The 17,500-nt window shown below is 39.8% G+C and overlaps 2 protein-coding genes across 3 annotated transcripts in view; one reads left to right on the top strand and one right to left on the bottom strand.

The window, feature by feature from the left end:
• The window catches only part of ppp1r3c2b (protein phosphatase 1 regulatory subunit 3C2, duplicate b), a 15,919-nt gene extending 9,725 nt beyond the window's left edge, over positions 1 to 6,194 (top strand). The window contains exon 3 of the transcript XR_009807554.1: positions 5,816 to 6,194. The gene's annotated coding sequence lies outside the window, so the exon portion shown is untranslated. The remainder of the gene's footprint in view (positions 1 to 5,815) is intronic.
• The window catches only part of LOC133556611 (phytanoyl-CoA hydroxylase-interacting protein), a 24,781-nt gene that overhangs the window by 2,304 nt on the left and 4,977 nt on the right, over positions 1 to 17,500 (bottom strand). The window contains exons 2-5 of one of the 2 annotated variants that reach the window (XM_061906719.1): positions 11,980 to 12,153; positions 1,191 to 1,365; positions 921 to 1,038; positions 1 to 844 (exon numbers count right to left, since the gene is read on the bottom strand). The exon at positions 1 to 844 is cut by the window's left edge and continues 2,304 nt beyond it. In XM_061906719.1, the coding sequence (XP_061762703.1) occupies positions 298 to 844; positions 921 to 1,038; positions 1,191 to 1,365; positions 11,980 to 12,147 (1,008 nt within the window). In that variant the 5' untranslated portion in view covers positions 12,148 to 12,153 and the 3' untranslated portion in view covers positions 1 to 297. The remainder of the gene's footprint in view (positions 845 to 920; positions 1,039 to 1,190; positions 1,366 to 11,979; positions 12,154 to 17,500) is intronic. The other variant, XM_061906718.1, reaches the window with a different exon arrangement.

Below are 17,500 nucleotides of genomic sequence, written 5' to 3'. Positions count from 1 at the left end.
TGACCTCACCCTCCCCAAAGAGTTGAAGCATTAGCAGCTGCAAAAGGTGGACCGACATCACATTGAACCTTATGGGTTAGGAATGTGATGGCACTTCAAGTTCATATGTGAGTCAAGGCAGGTGGCTAAATACTTTTGGCAATATAGTGTATTTGAGATATAATTGTATTGGATTCTATCCTAGCCTGGGAGGGAGGGGAAAGGAAAGCATCATGCACACTCGCCTTTGAGGTGGTGGGTGTTTCTCCTCTGGGTTTTGGCCTACACATAATGATGTCTTTTAGCACCGGATCTCGCCTAACGACCCACGCTGATGTTGCACACTTTACAGCTCGGGTCTTTCTTGGCGTTGGCCGTGGTCAAACTCATGAGCTGATGGTGTCCGCTGATTTGCTCCACCGTACCCTCCTCCAAACTGACCGGCTCGGTAAAAAGCACCTCCAGGATGACGTCACTGGCGTGGCAGTAGAGCGGCTCCTCGCCCGGCCTCTGGGGAGCGCTGTACGTCAAGAAGGGGTTGCTGGCCAAGTCCAGCAAGGGGAGACGGCTACTGCAGAAGCGGTCTCCCTCTGAGCCCACTGGGGCCAGCACCACAACCACGTAGTGGTAGGCTGTATACATGCAGTAGAAGTCTGCAAAATACAGGGAGATGTTGGGGTTGAGCAGGTGTCCGGCCGGGATCTGGAAGCGCAGGGGTCCGTACGGAGAGTCCTTGGGGGGGAGGCCGGTGTCAAACTCAGTATTGCAGCTAAAGAAGACTCCTTGCAGCTTGCCATTGATCGGAGAACCATGACTCCCGCTGGTGTCTTTGAGGGCCGGTCGCATTTGACCCCCACACTCCTTTCTAATCAGTGCAGTGACAGAGAAAGCCAATTATTACCATTCTTGTATTGTATTCAACAAAGAGCTGCACCACTTACCTGACGCAGTCAAAGTATTCTGGATGCTGGTTGCGATAAAACACGGAGAATTTCAATAGCCTTCCCGTGGAGCCTTTGGCCTTGTCGAGAAGCTGCTGGAGGTGTTCTACGGCGTAATCTGCAGAGTTAAAAGGAAATCCATAATCATTCCCCGGCTTTCAAATGCTAATGACCCGATGCTGAAAGAGAATTGTGGGTTTTTGTTTTTTTTTAATAACTCGAGCTGCTCGGAGCATACATTTGCATCACTTTATCCGTCAGACGTCTCACCTCCTGTGCAGAACTCCACCACTTGGCTCCACTCCGACACAAGGTAGTCGCCGTCAGACTGTCGAACCGCCGTCTGCACGGCGACACAGTACTCTGTGCGGGGGCTCAGGAACCAGTGTCCCCTCACCGCCATGGGGAGGGGCACGGCCTTCGCCACCAGTTTGGTCGGAACATCCTGGAGGATGAAAGAAAAACATTAAAGTACCCCACTAGGTGTGGCGAAATCAACCTCTGCATTTGACCCATACCCTTGTTCCATCCCCTGGGAGGTGAGGGGAGCAGTGAGCAGCAGCGGTGGCTGCGCTCGGGAATCATTTTGGTGATTTAACCCCCAATTCTAACCCTTGATGCTGAGTACTGATCTCTAACCAAAAGGCCACTGAGCAGGATAACTAGATGTTATTTCATGTATTCATAAAAAAATGTTTTAACCACTTAACATGGTCAGGGTCACAGGTGCTTATCCGGCTGACATTTAGGGCGAGAAATGGGTCAGCATTAAAGACAAAGCATCAACAGGTGTCAAAACTCAAGGCCAAGAGGCCAGATCTGGCCCACCACATTATGTTATGTGGACCGTGAAAGACTGGAAATAATGCATTTCATCTTTATTGCTCGATTTTCTTTTTCATGCAATGGTGTAGATCAGGGGTCTCCAAACTACAACCCGCCAGCGTCTAAAATCTGGACCGCGTTTAGTCTAGAGTAAAAAAAAATAAATATGTATATATATATATATATATATATATATATATATATATATTTTTTTTTTTTTTTTATGTAATGAAAAAAAATTATATAAATATATAATACGGCATATATATATATATATATCGATTTATACGCGTATATATATATGTATATATATATATCTTTTTTTTTTTTATATATCCTTTCTAGCCCATCCATCAATCCATTTTCTACCGCTTGTTTTTTTTTTTTGTATTATAATTTTTTTAATCCATTCAAGTGTTCCCCAAACTACGGCAAGCGGGCCAGATACAGTCCGCCAGCATCCAAAATCCAGTCCGCATATAGTCCTGAGTAAAAAAAAAAAAATATATATATATATATAATATATAGTCCAGTGGTCCCCAAACTGCGGCCCGTGGGCCAGATACAGCCAGCCAGCGTCCAAAATCCAGCCCGAGGGTAGTAAAAAAAATATATTATGAATGTTTTTTTTTTTTTTATGTATTTATCCTTTCTAGCCCATCCGTCAATCCATTTTCTACCGCTTGTTACTCTCAGGGTCTCCTAGCCACTCAGGCAAATCATATTGTCTAAAAATGCATTTTCCCATCGATAACGTGACATCATCACGATCGTGCCGCAGTGTTAATGTATAGCCCGGCCCCCAGCCATATTTTTTTGACCTAATGCGGCCGCCGGGTCGAAAAGTTATGGACACTTGGTGTAGATTTTAAACTTAAAAGGTAACTGCACTTTTTTAATGTTATTTCTGCCTGTCTCATATTGATATATTTATTTTTGTTTGACTACTTTTAGATTGTTTTGTGTTTCCTAACTTGGAGGAGCCAAACCATCAGTTTTATATTCCTCCTTCCTGTCCCTGGGTGTGTACTAAGTCAGGACAGCACACCCTGACCATAAAAGGAGATGTTCTTGTGTAAGTGTCTGGAAAGACAACAGATGTGGGTCGTATCTTAGATGCTGTCATTAAGCTAAACATGTAGTCTCTTCTCACATATAGGGCTATCACCTTTGCATACCTAGGTCCAATTGGATTGCCTTTTCTTTCACGAGAACTAATACAATCCACACACTAATGTTAGTACAAAAGGGCCCAATGTAATTATGTGCTCAAACTGAAATACCTACTATTTAAACTGGTGGTTTGCTTTCTCCCACTTGAATATGTACATTCCCCATATGAAAATCATAGTATGAGTTAATTTCACTTCAGTTACCCCCAAGAATCGAATCAAATCAAATGGTGTGGTGCCCAAAGATTCACAGCCAACAGTCAACATTGCAACTTTGTCTCATTACATGTCACCTTTCTGCTCTTGTATCCCACTTTTTTTTTACATTTTGTTCCGTAATGATTAGAATGTAGAGTGTTTGCGCAATTGTGCATTTAAACAATTGTACCTGGTATGTGTAGATAAGTGTATATGTTCATATATATATATGTATATATATATATATATATATATATATATATATATATATATATATATATATATATACATATTCATCACACACTAATTGACTAAATGAGTACACACACGCTAACCCAACACTGTGGCGCGAGCGCGATGAGATGGGAAAATGCATTTTTAGACAATATGATTTGCCTGAGCGGCTAGGAGACCCTGAGAGTAACAAGCGGTAGAAAATAGATTAGAAAGGACAAATAAAAAAAAAATAAACTTGAGACTTCCCGCGGGCCGGATTTTGGATGCTGGCGGGCTGTATTCGGCCCGCTGGCCGTAGTTTGGGGACCCCTGATCTAAACTTTATCGTTGCCGGGTATTTTTTTTTTATACTTTTATTGTCATATTTTCAGAATGTGTTGGTTCTATTTTTGGCCAAGGTAAGAAAAAGAAAACAATCTGAAGTTGTCTTCATTTTTTTTTGTTTTAATGCAATGATTTTAATAGTCTGGCCCGCGTGTGCACACAGATTTCTTCCATGCGGCTAAAACAAGTTGGACACTCCTGATGTACAGTATTCCAGTATATGTAACAGCTGCAGAAAAAAAAAGGGCTTTTAAAAATAGAGAGTACATCCAGCAGAAAATTATAAACAAAGAGAGGTACTGTAGCTAAAATTGTAGAGGTTGGACAAAAAAAAAAACTTGAGACTTCCTGCGGGCCAGATTTTGGACGCTGACGGGCCGTAGTTTGGAGACTCCTGGGCTATATTGTTAGCTGACCTTTGCTAAAGTTTATTTGCAATTTACAATGTATTAAAAAAAAATCCTATGTGTTCTTGTCTTACATGGGAATTGCAAATGATAGACAAAATAAGTAAAATAAGTGCAGTTCCCCTTTGATAATGATGTAGTATTCAAAATAGTTTTAACATTTTCTTGTTTTCTAAAACATTACCTAATTAGGGTTGTCCCAATTCAACTTTTTCACTTGCGATACAATACCAATATCGGAGCCTTGACTATTGGCCAATACTGATATTAATACAATACGATATCAGCAGGAATCGTAGTACGTACTTTTATCATTTTATAATGTGGAATGTTAGAAAAGGTTGACTCAAGTGAAATTTGTCAGGTATGAAAAACCCTAACCTATTTATTATTAACTTTTTAAAATGGTCTTATGCTGTCTATGAAGTTGAAGTGGGGTGGTCATTTGTTTTTTTGGTGACACCTCGTGGCCTCAATATTTGATTAAGGTAAGCATATGATGCAACGAGTTGAACGGAGCGGACATTTTGGTTACTGGACATTTTGTAATTCGCTTCTGCCTTGGAGACTTTGTATGTGTAAGTACTATGCATCTATTTGATACTTATTTATATTAACAAATGTTGTATTTTAAACTGCAGTATTGTTTAATTAAGAAACTTAATACATTTGTTTAGCTTGTGTGCTGAACTGTTGTGTTGCTGATAGAGCCTACAATGACTAAATGACTTCACTAAAATAGAAGACCAACCTTGTGTACATATTGGAGGACATTTATATGTTAACTGGCTGTCCAGCTTTGCATAAGTTAACACACTGCAGGAGTGCTTGTATCAGAGATTTTGCGCGCAAATCGATCATATCCAATTTTTCTTTATATTGTTTTTTTTTTTGCTGATATCAGCCCAAAATCTGACGTAAGTATCAGATCGGTACTCTCATAACATAAATATCTGTTTGTCGCCTTGACTTATGATTTCAAAGCAAATTATCCATCAGTAAAAAATAAACTAACTATGATGTGATTTAGTGTTGTCCCGATACCAAATTATTTTGATACTTTTGTGTACTTTTCTAAATAAAGGGGACCATAAAAAATGGCATTATTACCTTTATTTGATAAAAAAAAATCTTAGGGTACATTAAACATATGTTTCTTATTGCAAGTCTGTCCTTACATAAAATAGTGAACATACAAGACAGCTTGTCTTTTATTAGTAAGTAAACAAACAAAGGCTCCTAGTTAGTCTGATGACATATTGTGTCATTTTCCATTCTATTATTTTTATTTGTTGTAGAAAATTAACTATTAATTTACTTGTTCATTTACTGTTAATATCTGCCTATTTTTTTCTTTTAATATGTTCTATCTACACTTCTATTAAAATGTAATAATTTTTCCTTATGTTGTTTGGATACTTTACATTAGTTTTGAATGATACCAAAAATTTGGGTACCAATCCGATACCAAGTCGTTACAGGATCATACATTGGTCATATTCAAAGTCCTCATGTGTCCAGGAACATATTTCCTGAGTTCATAAACATAATTGTGGGGGGAGGTGTAGTCAGCACTACTTGCAGGAGGAAAAGTCACCGCCGCTGTCCATGGTGCAGAGGACGAGCACCATCGGGCAGGGAAGGGGCTTGTGCTGACGGCGAGACACAGCTGGCCGGTGATTAGATTTCATATGTGGTATGTGTTAATCTAATCATCTGTTGTCTTCAACAGTAAGCGGCTTGGAGCAGAGGGGGAGAGAGGATTGGTGAGACTGAAAAGTCTGGAGAAATCTTTGCATGAAAAACATACGTCAGTCTACCCCAGGGCAGCTGTGGCTACTGATGTAGCTTACCACCACCAGGTGTGAACGAATGTTGGGTCCCACTTCTCTGAGAGCGCTTTGAGTGTTTAGAAAAGCGCGATATAAATCTAAGTTACTATTATTATTATTAAAAAGCTTGTTTACCCTGCACGCTTGAATCCTGTGCCGTGTCTGACGGTGGCACTGCAAACGACTTCCCCAAAAATATAAATTAAAAAAAAAAAACATTTCCGGTATAGTACTGAATATGATTCATTAGTATCGCAGTGCTATACTAATACTGGTGTTCCGTACAACCCTAATGTGATTATACATTTATATTTATATACAGTATAGTCACTCCAAGGGCAGCCATAACTGGGATGTGGTCCTCAATGAAAACCAGTTTGACACCCCTGCTGGAGGTACCTCCTGACTGTGAGGCAGGCATGCTAACCACATCTCCATCTTGCTGCTCATTTACATTTCAAAGGGAATTAAAAAAGTACCTGTTGAATCAACCTTTTCTCTCCATAGGTTTTGCATTATGACACCATATTTATCCACTTCAAGGCCAAGCGACCGTAACTAGGAGACATGTAATCAAATCAGCTGCATTGTTTTGGCTCAGGCCTTATATTCCCAGGCCTGCATAACCATAGCAACGCTGATGATGTGACTTTGTGTGTACCCTTTATTCTCCATCCAGGAAGATGAAGACAGAATAATATTTTCTCGCAGTAAATTGCTTTTTGGTGTGAGATGAGATGCCAACGAAAGACGAAGAATTTAAGCCTATAATATTATTGTGGCGTGTCATAGCAATCACGGATATCATGCGAACATGAATTGCAGATTAAGTCCAATATTTTGGGCTCCATTTGATGTTTGGGCTGGGAAAACAAACAGTGACATGTTGCGTATTCCAGCTACTGATGAGCTAAGAAAAAGCTCTTTTCTTTCTATTTGTGTGAAATAGTGTTGTCCCGATACCAATATTTTGGTACTTGTACCGATACTTTTCGGTACTTTTATATACTTTTCTAAATAAAGGGGACCACAAAAAATTGCATTATTGGCTTTATTTTAACAAAAAATCTTAGGGCACATTAAACATATGTTTCTTATGCAAGTTTGTTCTTGAATAAAATAGTGAACATACAAGAGAACTTGTCTTTTAGTAGTAAGTAAACAAACAAAGGCTCCTAGTTAGTCTGCTCACATTAGGGCTGCGAATCTTTGGGTGTCTCACGATTCGATTCAAAATCGATTTTTTTCTTCAATTCGACACGATTCTTGATTCAAAAACGATTTTTTTTTCCCGATTTAAAAGGATTCTTTATTCTTTCAATACATAGGATTTCAGCAGGATCTACCCCTAGCTGACATATGCAGTAACATATTGTGTCATTTTACATTCTATTATTTTGTCAACATTATTAAGGACAAATTGTAGAAAATGTATGGGTAGTACTTGTATAGCGCTTTTCTACCTTCAAGGTACTCAAAGCGCTTTGACATTACTTCCACATTTACCCATTCACACACTGATGGAGGGAGCTGCCATGCAAGGCGCCAACCAGCACCCATCAGGAGCAAGGGTGAAGTGTCTTGCTCAGGACACAACGGACGTGACGAGGTTGGTACTAGGTGGGAATTGAACCAGGGACGCTCGGGTTGCGCACGGCCACTCTCCCCCACTCCGCCACGCCGTCCCTATGAATGAATGATTAATCTACTTGATCATTTACTGTTAATATCTGCTTACTTTCTCTTTTAAAATGTTCTATCTACACTTCTGTTAAATTATAGTAATCACTTATTCTTCTGTTGTTGGATACTTTGCATTAGTTATGGATGATATCACAAATTTGGGTATCAATCCGATACCAAGTAGTTACAGGATCAGACATTGGTCATATTCAAAGTCCTCATGTGTCCAGGGACATATTTCCTGAGTTTATAAACATAATATGAATTTTTGAAAAACAAAAGAAGATGTTCTGATGTGAAAAAATATCGACGTAATCCTGTACTTGGTATCATTACAGTGGATGTTAGGTGTAGATCCACCAATGGCGTTTGTTTACATTTTGACGCCGGTGAGCTACGGTGTGTAGTGAAACATGTTTAACTATTCCTCGTCCTGCAGGGATGATACTTGTAAGAATCTTTATTTGTCGCCATAGAGACGAGGATTAGTGATGTAGAAGTAGCTAAAACACTGCCGACTGCGGTGTTGTAATTTCAGCTTTATTGTCAGTTTTCAAGCCAAAATGCATCCGTTCTCCCTTTTCTGTCTACAAACTGTGTATGCTTGTAAGTACTCTGTGATTGTGCGTTGCCGAACATGCTCCTCTGCTCGCAAACCAGCAATGCCACGACGTGACACCGACGGGGGGTTTGAGGGGGTGGTACTTTTCAGAGGCGGTATAGTACCGAATATGATTCATTAGTATCGTGGTACTATACTAATACCGGTATACTGTACAACCCTAGGGTGAAACGTAATGATCTCTATCGGGTAGCCATGTGATCGCCGGTGTCCGTCTGTTAGTTCGTTAATCAGCAACAAATTTTAATCATATTCGGGACTATACCACCTCTGAAAAGTACCGGTCCCCAGTCGGCAGTGTTTTAGCTACTTGTAAATCACTAATCCTTGCCTTCGTGGCGACAAATAAAGTAAGATTCTTACAGGTATCATCCCTGCAGGACGAAGAATAGCTAAACATGCTTCAATACACACCGTAGCTCACCGGTGTAAAAATATAAACAAACAGCAATGGTGGATCTACACCTGTAATTCAATGTAATGATACCAAGTACAGGAACGTATCTTTGGGACGGCGTGGCGAAGTTGGGAGAGTGGCTGTGCCAGCAATCTGAGGGTTACTGGTTTAATCCCCACCTTCTACCATCCTAGTCACGTCTGTTGTGTCCTGGGGCAAGACACTTCACCCTTGCTCCTGATGGTTCCTGGTGAGTGCCTTGCATGGCAGGTCACGGCATCAGTGTGTGAATAGGTGAATGTGGTAATACTGTCAAAGTGCGTTGGGCTCCTTAAAAAGGGGTAAAAAAGCGCTATACAAGTACAACCATTTACCATTTTTTTACCGTTTTAGTCGATGCTACTATGATTACGTCGATATTTTTTGACATTACAAAATCTTCTTTTGTTTTTAAAAAAGTATATTATGCTTATAAACCCAGGATATTTGTCCCTGGACACATGAGGACTTTGAATATGACCAATGTGTGATCCGGTGACAACCTGGTATCGGATTGATACCCAAATTTGTGGTATCATCCAAAACTAATGTAAGGCATCCAAACAAAAGAAGAACAAGTGATTATTACATTTTAACAGAAGTGTGGATAGAACATGTTAAAAGAGAACGTAAGCAGATATTAACAGTAAATGAACAAGTAGCATAATAATTTATTTTCTACCATTTGTCCTTAATAATTTTGACAAAATAATAGAATGGAAAATGACGCAACATGTTATTGCATATGTCAGCAGCTAAATTAGGAGCCTTTTTTGGTTTCTTACTAATAAAAGACAAGTTGTCTTGTATGTTCACTATTTTATTTAAGGACAAACTTGCAATAAGAAATATATGTTTAATGTACTGTAAGATTTTTGTTAAAATAAAGCCAAAAATGCAATTTTTTTGTGGTATTGAAACATTTTTGGTACTGGTACTAAAATATTGAAATCGGGACAACACTAGTCTAAAGTGTACCCCTTCTCTCGCCCAAAGTCAGCTGGGCAAGGCTGTGACTCATGACCCTGTACATGATAAATGGTGCAAAATAAATGGATGGATAATGTCTGACTCACAGCCACTCGGTGCAGAATTGAAGCTGCCTTCACTCCGTGATCATTCAGGCGGTGCAAGTCAGACTGCAGATAGAAAGCGGCTTGCAGCTAAAATCAATACAATTTGGGAGTAATCGACTGTCGAAAGTCTCCATTGTGTTGGCGTCAAATGAGTTAAGAGTGCGCATTGAAGTGATGAACACAACAATGGTCTGTGTTGAATGTCTATTTGGGAGTGCTTCAAAAAAAAAAAGGTCCAGGTGAGTGACTCACAGGCCTGCAGCTGTGGACTGCACTTGTTTTTCCTTTTTCTTCAAATGGAAGTGACTGAGAGGGCGCAACCGCTGTGTTCTGTGCTCAGATTAGTGTGGAATGTCCATAAGTAACCTCAGCAGACCTCACAGAAACACACATTTACTGTTTTATTTTTTATCCTATTTATTGCGTATCCCACCCAACTGGTCTAAATTGGGCTTTTGTTTGGTTTGGTTTGCTGTTGTGGTTTTTATATTGTATTTGCACTAGGGCGATGCTTTTCAACTGGTGGTCCGGTGGCCCAATCCGGTCCGGAATGACACCACAAAGGCCCCCGAGTTCGGATTAAAATTTGGAAGACAAACTTTTTTGCAGCAAATTCCTAAAAACTTGAGAGTGGTCCTGATGTATCGAGGAACTTGGACCACTGTAAACTCATCGGCAGATCCTTGCATTGACATTTTAATCTTGCTAGCAGATATAGAACGCTGAGGTTCAAACTTGTGATTGACGTAACTGAGGCGTTCCTCAAGGCACGATTTTAGGTCCTCTTTTTTTTGCAGTTCCACATTTTTTTCCCAAAGTGATTTATGTAGCTGAAATAGGCGCCAGCGACCCCGAAAGGGAATAAGCGGTAGAAAATGGATGGATGGATGGATGGATTTATGTAACCAAGGCGTTGCTGTAGCTTGTTTACTTTAGATGTCAGTGGTCATTTGTTCAAATTATTTAGTTATACTAGTGGAGTGGTGTTTCTCAAGATTCCTCTCTTTTTTGTTACATCCTTTGGGCTGTTCAACTGGTAGCCTGCGATTTTCGGTTTAAAAAAAAACTTGTGATCTACAAGTTCATTTTATTATTCTATATCTCTATTTATTCTGTTGTCATACCATTCAACCTTGAGACCTCCGAATTTGGGAGATTGGGAGGGGGGGTTGGTGGAAGCGGGGGTGTATATTGTAGCATCCCGGAAGAGTTAGTGCTGCAAAGGTTTCTGGGTATTTGTTCTGTTGTGTTTATGTTGTGTTACGGTGCGGATGTTCTCCCGAAAAATGTTTATCATTTTTGTTTGGTATGGGTTTCAGTGTGGCGCATATTTATAACAGTGTTAAAGTTGTTTATCCGGCCACCCTCACTTTGAGATGTATGGCTGTAGACCAAGTTGTTGACCAGTCGCATATATAACGTGGCTGTACCGACACGCTGTTGGTGGGGAGGAAAAGCAGACGTGACGACAGGTTGTAGAGGACGCTGAAGGCAGTGCCTGGAAGGCACTCCCCCAATATTGTTGTCCGGGTGGAAATCGTGAGAAATTCGGGAGAATGGTTGCCTCGAGAGGTTTTCGGGAGGGGCACTGAAATTCTTGACTTTCCCCGAAAAATCGGGAGGGTTTGCAAGTATGTCTATTGTCTATATAATCTACAGTACAGGCCTAACGTTTGGAGAGACCCTGTCATTCACAACACAACTGATGGTCCCAACCCCAATGATTAAGCAAAGCATTCCACTAATCAACCCCGATAAGGCACACCTGTGAAGTGAAAACCATTTCAGGTGTCTACCCTCTTGAAGCTCATCGAGAGAATGCCAAGAGTGTGCAAAGGAGTAATCAGGACAATGGGTGGCTATTTTGAAGAAACTAGAATATAAAACGTGTTTCTCGGTTATTGTTACCTTTTCTTGTTAAGTACATAACTGCACATGTATTCATTCTTAGTTTTGATGCCTTCAGTGACAATCTACAATTTAAATAGTCATGAAAATAAAGAACACACATTGAATGAGAAGGTGTGTCCAAACTTTTGGCCTGTACTGTATTCTAATGAATCATTGCTATTTATAACCTACTCTATTTAGGTTATTGTGGCACTGGTTTGGTTAAATCTGGAACCTCGGGTTCAACATTTCATGCCATCTGACTTGTGCGGGTATGACAATAAAGTTCCTTAAATCCTTACATAAGTCTGTGAGGGCAATCTGCAAATGGAATGGTTTCCATTTGTCGTGTCTCACCCGGTGTTTAAAGCGGTTAGGGTCCCCGCACTCCTTGCGACTCAGGTCAATGAAAAAGTGTGTGGCTCTGCTCGTGTCCTCCGAGGTCATGTCCCACATGATGCGGAACGAATCGCACGTCACCTCGCATATTTGGATGTTGCACGGTGTGGAGAGAGGGGTGTCCATTTCTGTCTGGGGATAAAGGAGGAAATCACAGCAGAGAGTGTGTATCATTCTTGAAAACATTTCCATGAAGATTACTGTCACATCCTCACTAACAGAATCTCTTGAGCTCTGTCAGTATTACAATTTTAGATATGCCTGCTCTACAGCATGTAGATGTAGACGTATATTGACCGAGGTGCAAATGGTTCGGATGGTGGAGTGGCTTTGCCAGCAACTTGAGGGTTCCTAGTTCGAATTCAGCTTCCGCCGTCCGAGTCAAGGTTGTCTTTAGGCAAGACACCATGAATTGATTAACAAGTTAAAAAACTAATTTGGGTGTTACCATTTAGTGGTCAATTGTATGGAATATGTACTGTACTGTGCAATCTACTAATACAAGTTTCAATTAATCAATCAATCTAAAAAAACACTACACCCACCTTGCTCCTGATTGGCCTTGCATGGCAACTTCCACCGTCAGTGTGTGAATGGGTTAATGTGACGTATAATGTGCTTTACACACACACACACACACACACACACACACACATATATATATATATATATATATGTATATATATATATATACACATACAGTTGTGGTCCAAAGTCTACAACTCATATTTTTTTGTGATAGAGTGATTGGCGCACATGCTTGTTGGTCACAATAAACATTCATGATGTTTGGTTCTTTTATGAATTTATTATGGGTCTACTGAAAATGTGACCAAATCTGTTTGGTCAAAAGTATACATACAGCAACGTTAATATTTGGTTACATGTCCCCTGGCAAGATGCACTGCAATAAGGCCCTTTTGGTAGCCATCCACAAGCTTCTGGTAGAGTTTTTGACCACTCCTCTTGACAAAATTGGTGCAGTTCAGCTAATTGTGTTGACTAGTTTCTTCAGGATTGTCCACACGTTTAAGTCAGGACTTTGGGAAGGCAATTCTAAAACCTTAATTCTCGCCTGATTTAGCCATTCCTTTACCACTTTTGACGCGTGTTTGGGGTCATTGTCCTGTTGGAACACCCAACTGCGCCCAAGACTCAACCTACGGGCTGATGATTTCAGGTTTTCCTGAAGAATTTAGAGGTAATCCTACTTTTTCATTGTTTCATTTACGCTCTGTAAAGCACCAGTTCCATTGGCAGCAAAACAAGCCAAGAGCATAATACTACCACCACCATGCTTGACGGTAGGTATGGTGTTCCGAAGATTAAAGGCCTCACCTTTTCTCTTCCAAACATATTGCTGGGTATTGTGGCCAAACAGCTCAATATTTGTTTCATCTGACCACAGAACTTTCCTCAAAAAGGTCTTATCTTTGTCCATGTGAAACTTTTTGATCGCGACTGTATATATTTACAAATATATATTGTTTTTATGCAGGAAGGGACCTTAAACACTATTTAGAATGTATTTCGATTATGTATTCATATTATTGACATTGACATATTATTTATATTATTTTATTTCTTGGCTGTTCCATTTGTTTTTTATAATATTACTGGCATTACAAAACATTTTTTACAAACATTTTAGAAATAAAATTAAACAAAAAACACAGCAACAATTATGGAATATAGAGCAAAAATGCACAATGTAAAGAGAAAAGAAACATTGACATGAAGGATGGGAGATATAATACTAATAGTAGATTTAGTAGATATAGCGCTTTTCTAGACCTGAGAACCCATAATTCATTTATTCCATATTCAATCTAGTTCCAGTCCCAATTATGACAATGTGAAAAGCAGTTTTTTATTTTTTATTTATTTTGCAACTTCATGAAAACTAGAAAATCCCATGCATGAGTGCCAGGATGTTTCTGTATATTACTGGATTCATCTTAGTCTAGTCGGGAAGGTGACCATGAACCTGATAGTTAGAGCTACAGCAATCCTCTGAGGAGAGAGGAGAACCTTCTAGAAGGACGGCTATCTCCACAGCAATCCACCAATCAGGCCTGTATGGTAGAGTGGCCAGACCGAAGCCATTTCTTAGTAAAAAAAAATAAATTGCCCAGATGTTCCTGAAAGACTCTCAGACCATGAGAAACCAAATTCTCTGGTCTGACGAGACAAAGATTGAACTCTTTGGCGTGATTGGCAGGCATCATGTTTGGAGGAAACCATGCATCGCTCATCACCAATCCTTACCATGAAGCATGGTAGTAGCAGCATCATGGGGATGATTTTCAGCGGCAGGAACCGGGAGATGAGTAAGGATAGAGGGAAAGATGAATGCAGCAATTTACAGAAACATCCAAGATAAAAAAAAAAAAAACGCTTCCCATTCAACCTGATGGGGCTTGAGAGCTGCTGCAAAGAGGAATGGGCAAAAGTACTCAAAGAAAGGTGTGCCAAACTCGTGGCATCGTATTCAAAATATTTGATTCTGTAATTGCTGCCAAAGGTGCATCAACAAAGTATTGAGCAAAGGCTCTAAATACTTTTGTATGTACATGTGATTTTTTTATTTTTTTATTTTTGATCAATTTTAAAACTTTTTGTAAAAAAACCTTGACACATTGTCAATATGGGGAATTGTCTGTGAAATTTTGAGGACAATGCCCCATTTTGAGGAGGATGTCGTTGTGGTTTGTGCAGCCTTTTGAAACACTTGTGATTTAGGGCTATGTAAGTAAACATTGATTGATTAAAGGCCTACTGAAACCCACTACTACCGACCACGCAGTCTGATAGTTTATATATCAATGATGAAATATTAACATTGCAACACATGCCAATACGGCCGGTTTAGTTTACTAAATTACAATTTTAAATTTCCCGCGGAGTTTCCTGTTGAAAACGTTGTAGAATGATGACGCGTGTTTGTGATGTTATTGGTTGGAGGGGACATATTAGCTCAGCACCACTTACGGCTGAAAGTTGTCTCTTTTCATTGCGCAATTACACAGTATTTTAGACATCTGTGTTGCTGAATCTTTTGCAATTTTTTCAATTAATAATGGAGAAGTCAAAGTAGAAAGATGGAGGTAGGAAGCTTTTAGCCTTTAGCCACACAAACACACGGTGTTTCCTTGTTTAAAATTCCCGGAGGTAAAGCTTTACTATGGATCAGAGCGGTCAAGCGAACATGGATGCCGACCAAATGTCAACCGGCAGTTTTCGGTGAGAAAATTGTGGTAATAAGTTGCCTCTTACCGTAGATCAGCAGAGCTTCTGTCCTGCTGCAGCTTTGTGACTTCCCTCAACACACCTGTGGCCTCCCCCCTCCAACTATCAGGTACTATCTAACTCACTAAAACACTAGCAACACAATAGGCAGATAAGGGATTTCCCCGAATTAAATGTGTCTAAAAACATCTGAATCGCTCTCACTGCAATCGCCTTTTTTTTTCTAGTCCTTCACTCTAAATTTCCTCATCCACGAATCTTTCATCCTCGCTCAAATTAATGGGAAAATTGTCGCTTTCTCGGTCCGAACAGCTCTCGCTGCTGGAGGCTCACATTATAAACAATGTGAGGATGTGAGGACCCCTACAACCAGTGACGTCACGCGCACATCGTCTGCTACTTCCGGTAAAGGCAAGGCTTTTTTATTAGCGACCAAATGTTGCGGACTTAATCGTGGATGTTTTGTACTAAATATTTTCAGCAAAAATATGGCAATATCGCGAAATAATCAAGTATGACACATAGAATGGACCGGCTATCCCCGTTTAAATAAGAAAATCTAATTTCAGTAGGCCTTTAATTGATTGAGCCTTTGTTCATAAATTTTCGAGAATACGAGAAAAAACAACCCTGTGTGGTTTGTTTGAAGACATCTAGATGTTAACTGGCTGTCCAGCTTTGCACAAATAAGTGCGCTGCAGGACTCCTTGCATTGAAAATTTTAAGTGCACTATGATCTTTGACTTGATATTTTCTGCTGATATCAGACCGATATCCATATTTTGTTGAGGGCACATGCACGTTTCTTTTTATTCCAACCCAGGCCAAACCCTCCAGCACTGAGCATTATGCATATGCGCTCCTAAAATAACCCGCTAACAATCGTAACGCGCTCATGACGCCGCATTAAACGCGGGAAAAGACGCTTTGTTTTGGCCGACCCTGCAGTCTGCTGAGGTGTTGTCCAGTCCCTGCGTGATGGACAGGCTGCAGCGGCTCATTAAAGGCCGTCAACTGTGAAAACGTGCGCGTTAGCTCATCCTTGCTCTTGAGGCCTGCAGGGGGGAGAGCAAGGCTTGCGTCACGCACGTGTGTTTCCACGCAGCTTTATTTAAATGCTTTCAGGAATAGAAAGTGGGCCAACAATAGGGTCTCACAGGACAGTCATCAAAAGCTGGGTGTCTGCGAGTGCTCCACTTTAAGATGTGAGCACAGTTCAAACGCAGGTTTCCAAACCACGCACACAACCCCGCTGCCCTCATTTTTGTGCATCTGTCTGTGAAAAGGAATGTAATGAGCCAATTTTCCTCAAACTTTAATAGCCAGCTGCTCCGAATCAGGCAATTTAGGTCTGTCTGATGACTCTGGCAGAAAAACACCTCATTAGTGTAATTATTTGTGTGCGCATCACACCCAGTTTAATTCTAATGCACACATACACACACACACACTTCACACTGTGTACCGTATGAAGCAACTCAGGTGTTCTTTTATGTTGATTAGAATTATTGTTAATGACATTGATTATTGCAGTGGTCCTAAAATGGGGGTACGTGTACCCCTGGGGGTACTTGAAGGTATGCCAGGGGGACGTGAGATTTTTAAATAATATTCTAAAAATAGCTACAATTCAAAAATCTTTTATAAATATATTTATTGAATAATACTTCAACAAAATATGAATGTAAGTTCATAAACTGTGAAAAAATGCAACAATGCAATATTCAGTGTTGACAGCTAGATTTTTCTGTGTACATGTTCCATAAATGTTGATATTAAAGATTTATTTTTTTGTGAAGAAATGTTTAGAATTAAGTTCAGGAATCCAGATGGATCTCTATTACAATCCCCAAAGAGGGAACTTTAAGTTAATGATTACTTCTATGTGTAGAACTCTTTATTTATAATTGAATCACTTGTTTATTTTACAACAAGCTTTTAGTTATTTGTATATCTTTTTTTACAAATAGTTCAAGAAAGACCACTACAAATAAGCAATATCTTGCACTGATATACAATTTAATAAATCAGAAACTGATGACATAGTGCTGTATTTTACTTCTTTATCTCTTTTTTTCAACCAAAAATGCTTTGCTCTGATTAGGGGGTACTTGAATTAAAAAAAAATTCACAGGGGGTATATCACTAAAAAAAAAGGTATATTGTAGCCTCCCGGAAGACTTAGTGCTGCAAGGGGTTCTGGGTAGTTTTTCTTTTATGTTTATGTTGT

This window comes from Nerophis ophidion, linkage group LG07 (assembly GCF_033978795.1).
Source record: "Nerophis ophidion isolate RoL-2023_Sa linkage group LG07, RoL_Noph_v1.0, whole genome shotgun sequence".
Classification (NCBI taxonomy): domain Eukaryota; kingdom Metazoa; phylum Chordata; class Actinopteri; order Syngnathiformes; family Syngnathidae; genus Nerophis; species Nerophis ophidion.
This window is presented reverse-complemented; position numbering and strand designations above follow the sequence as displayed.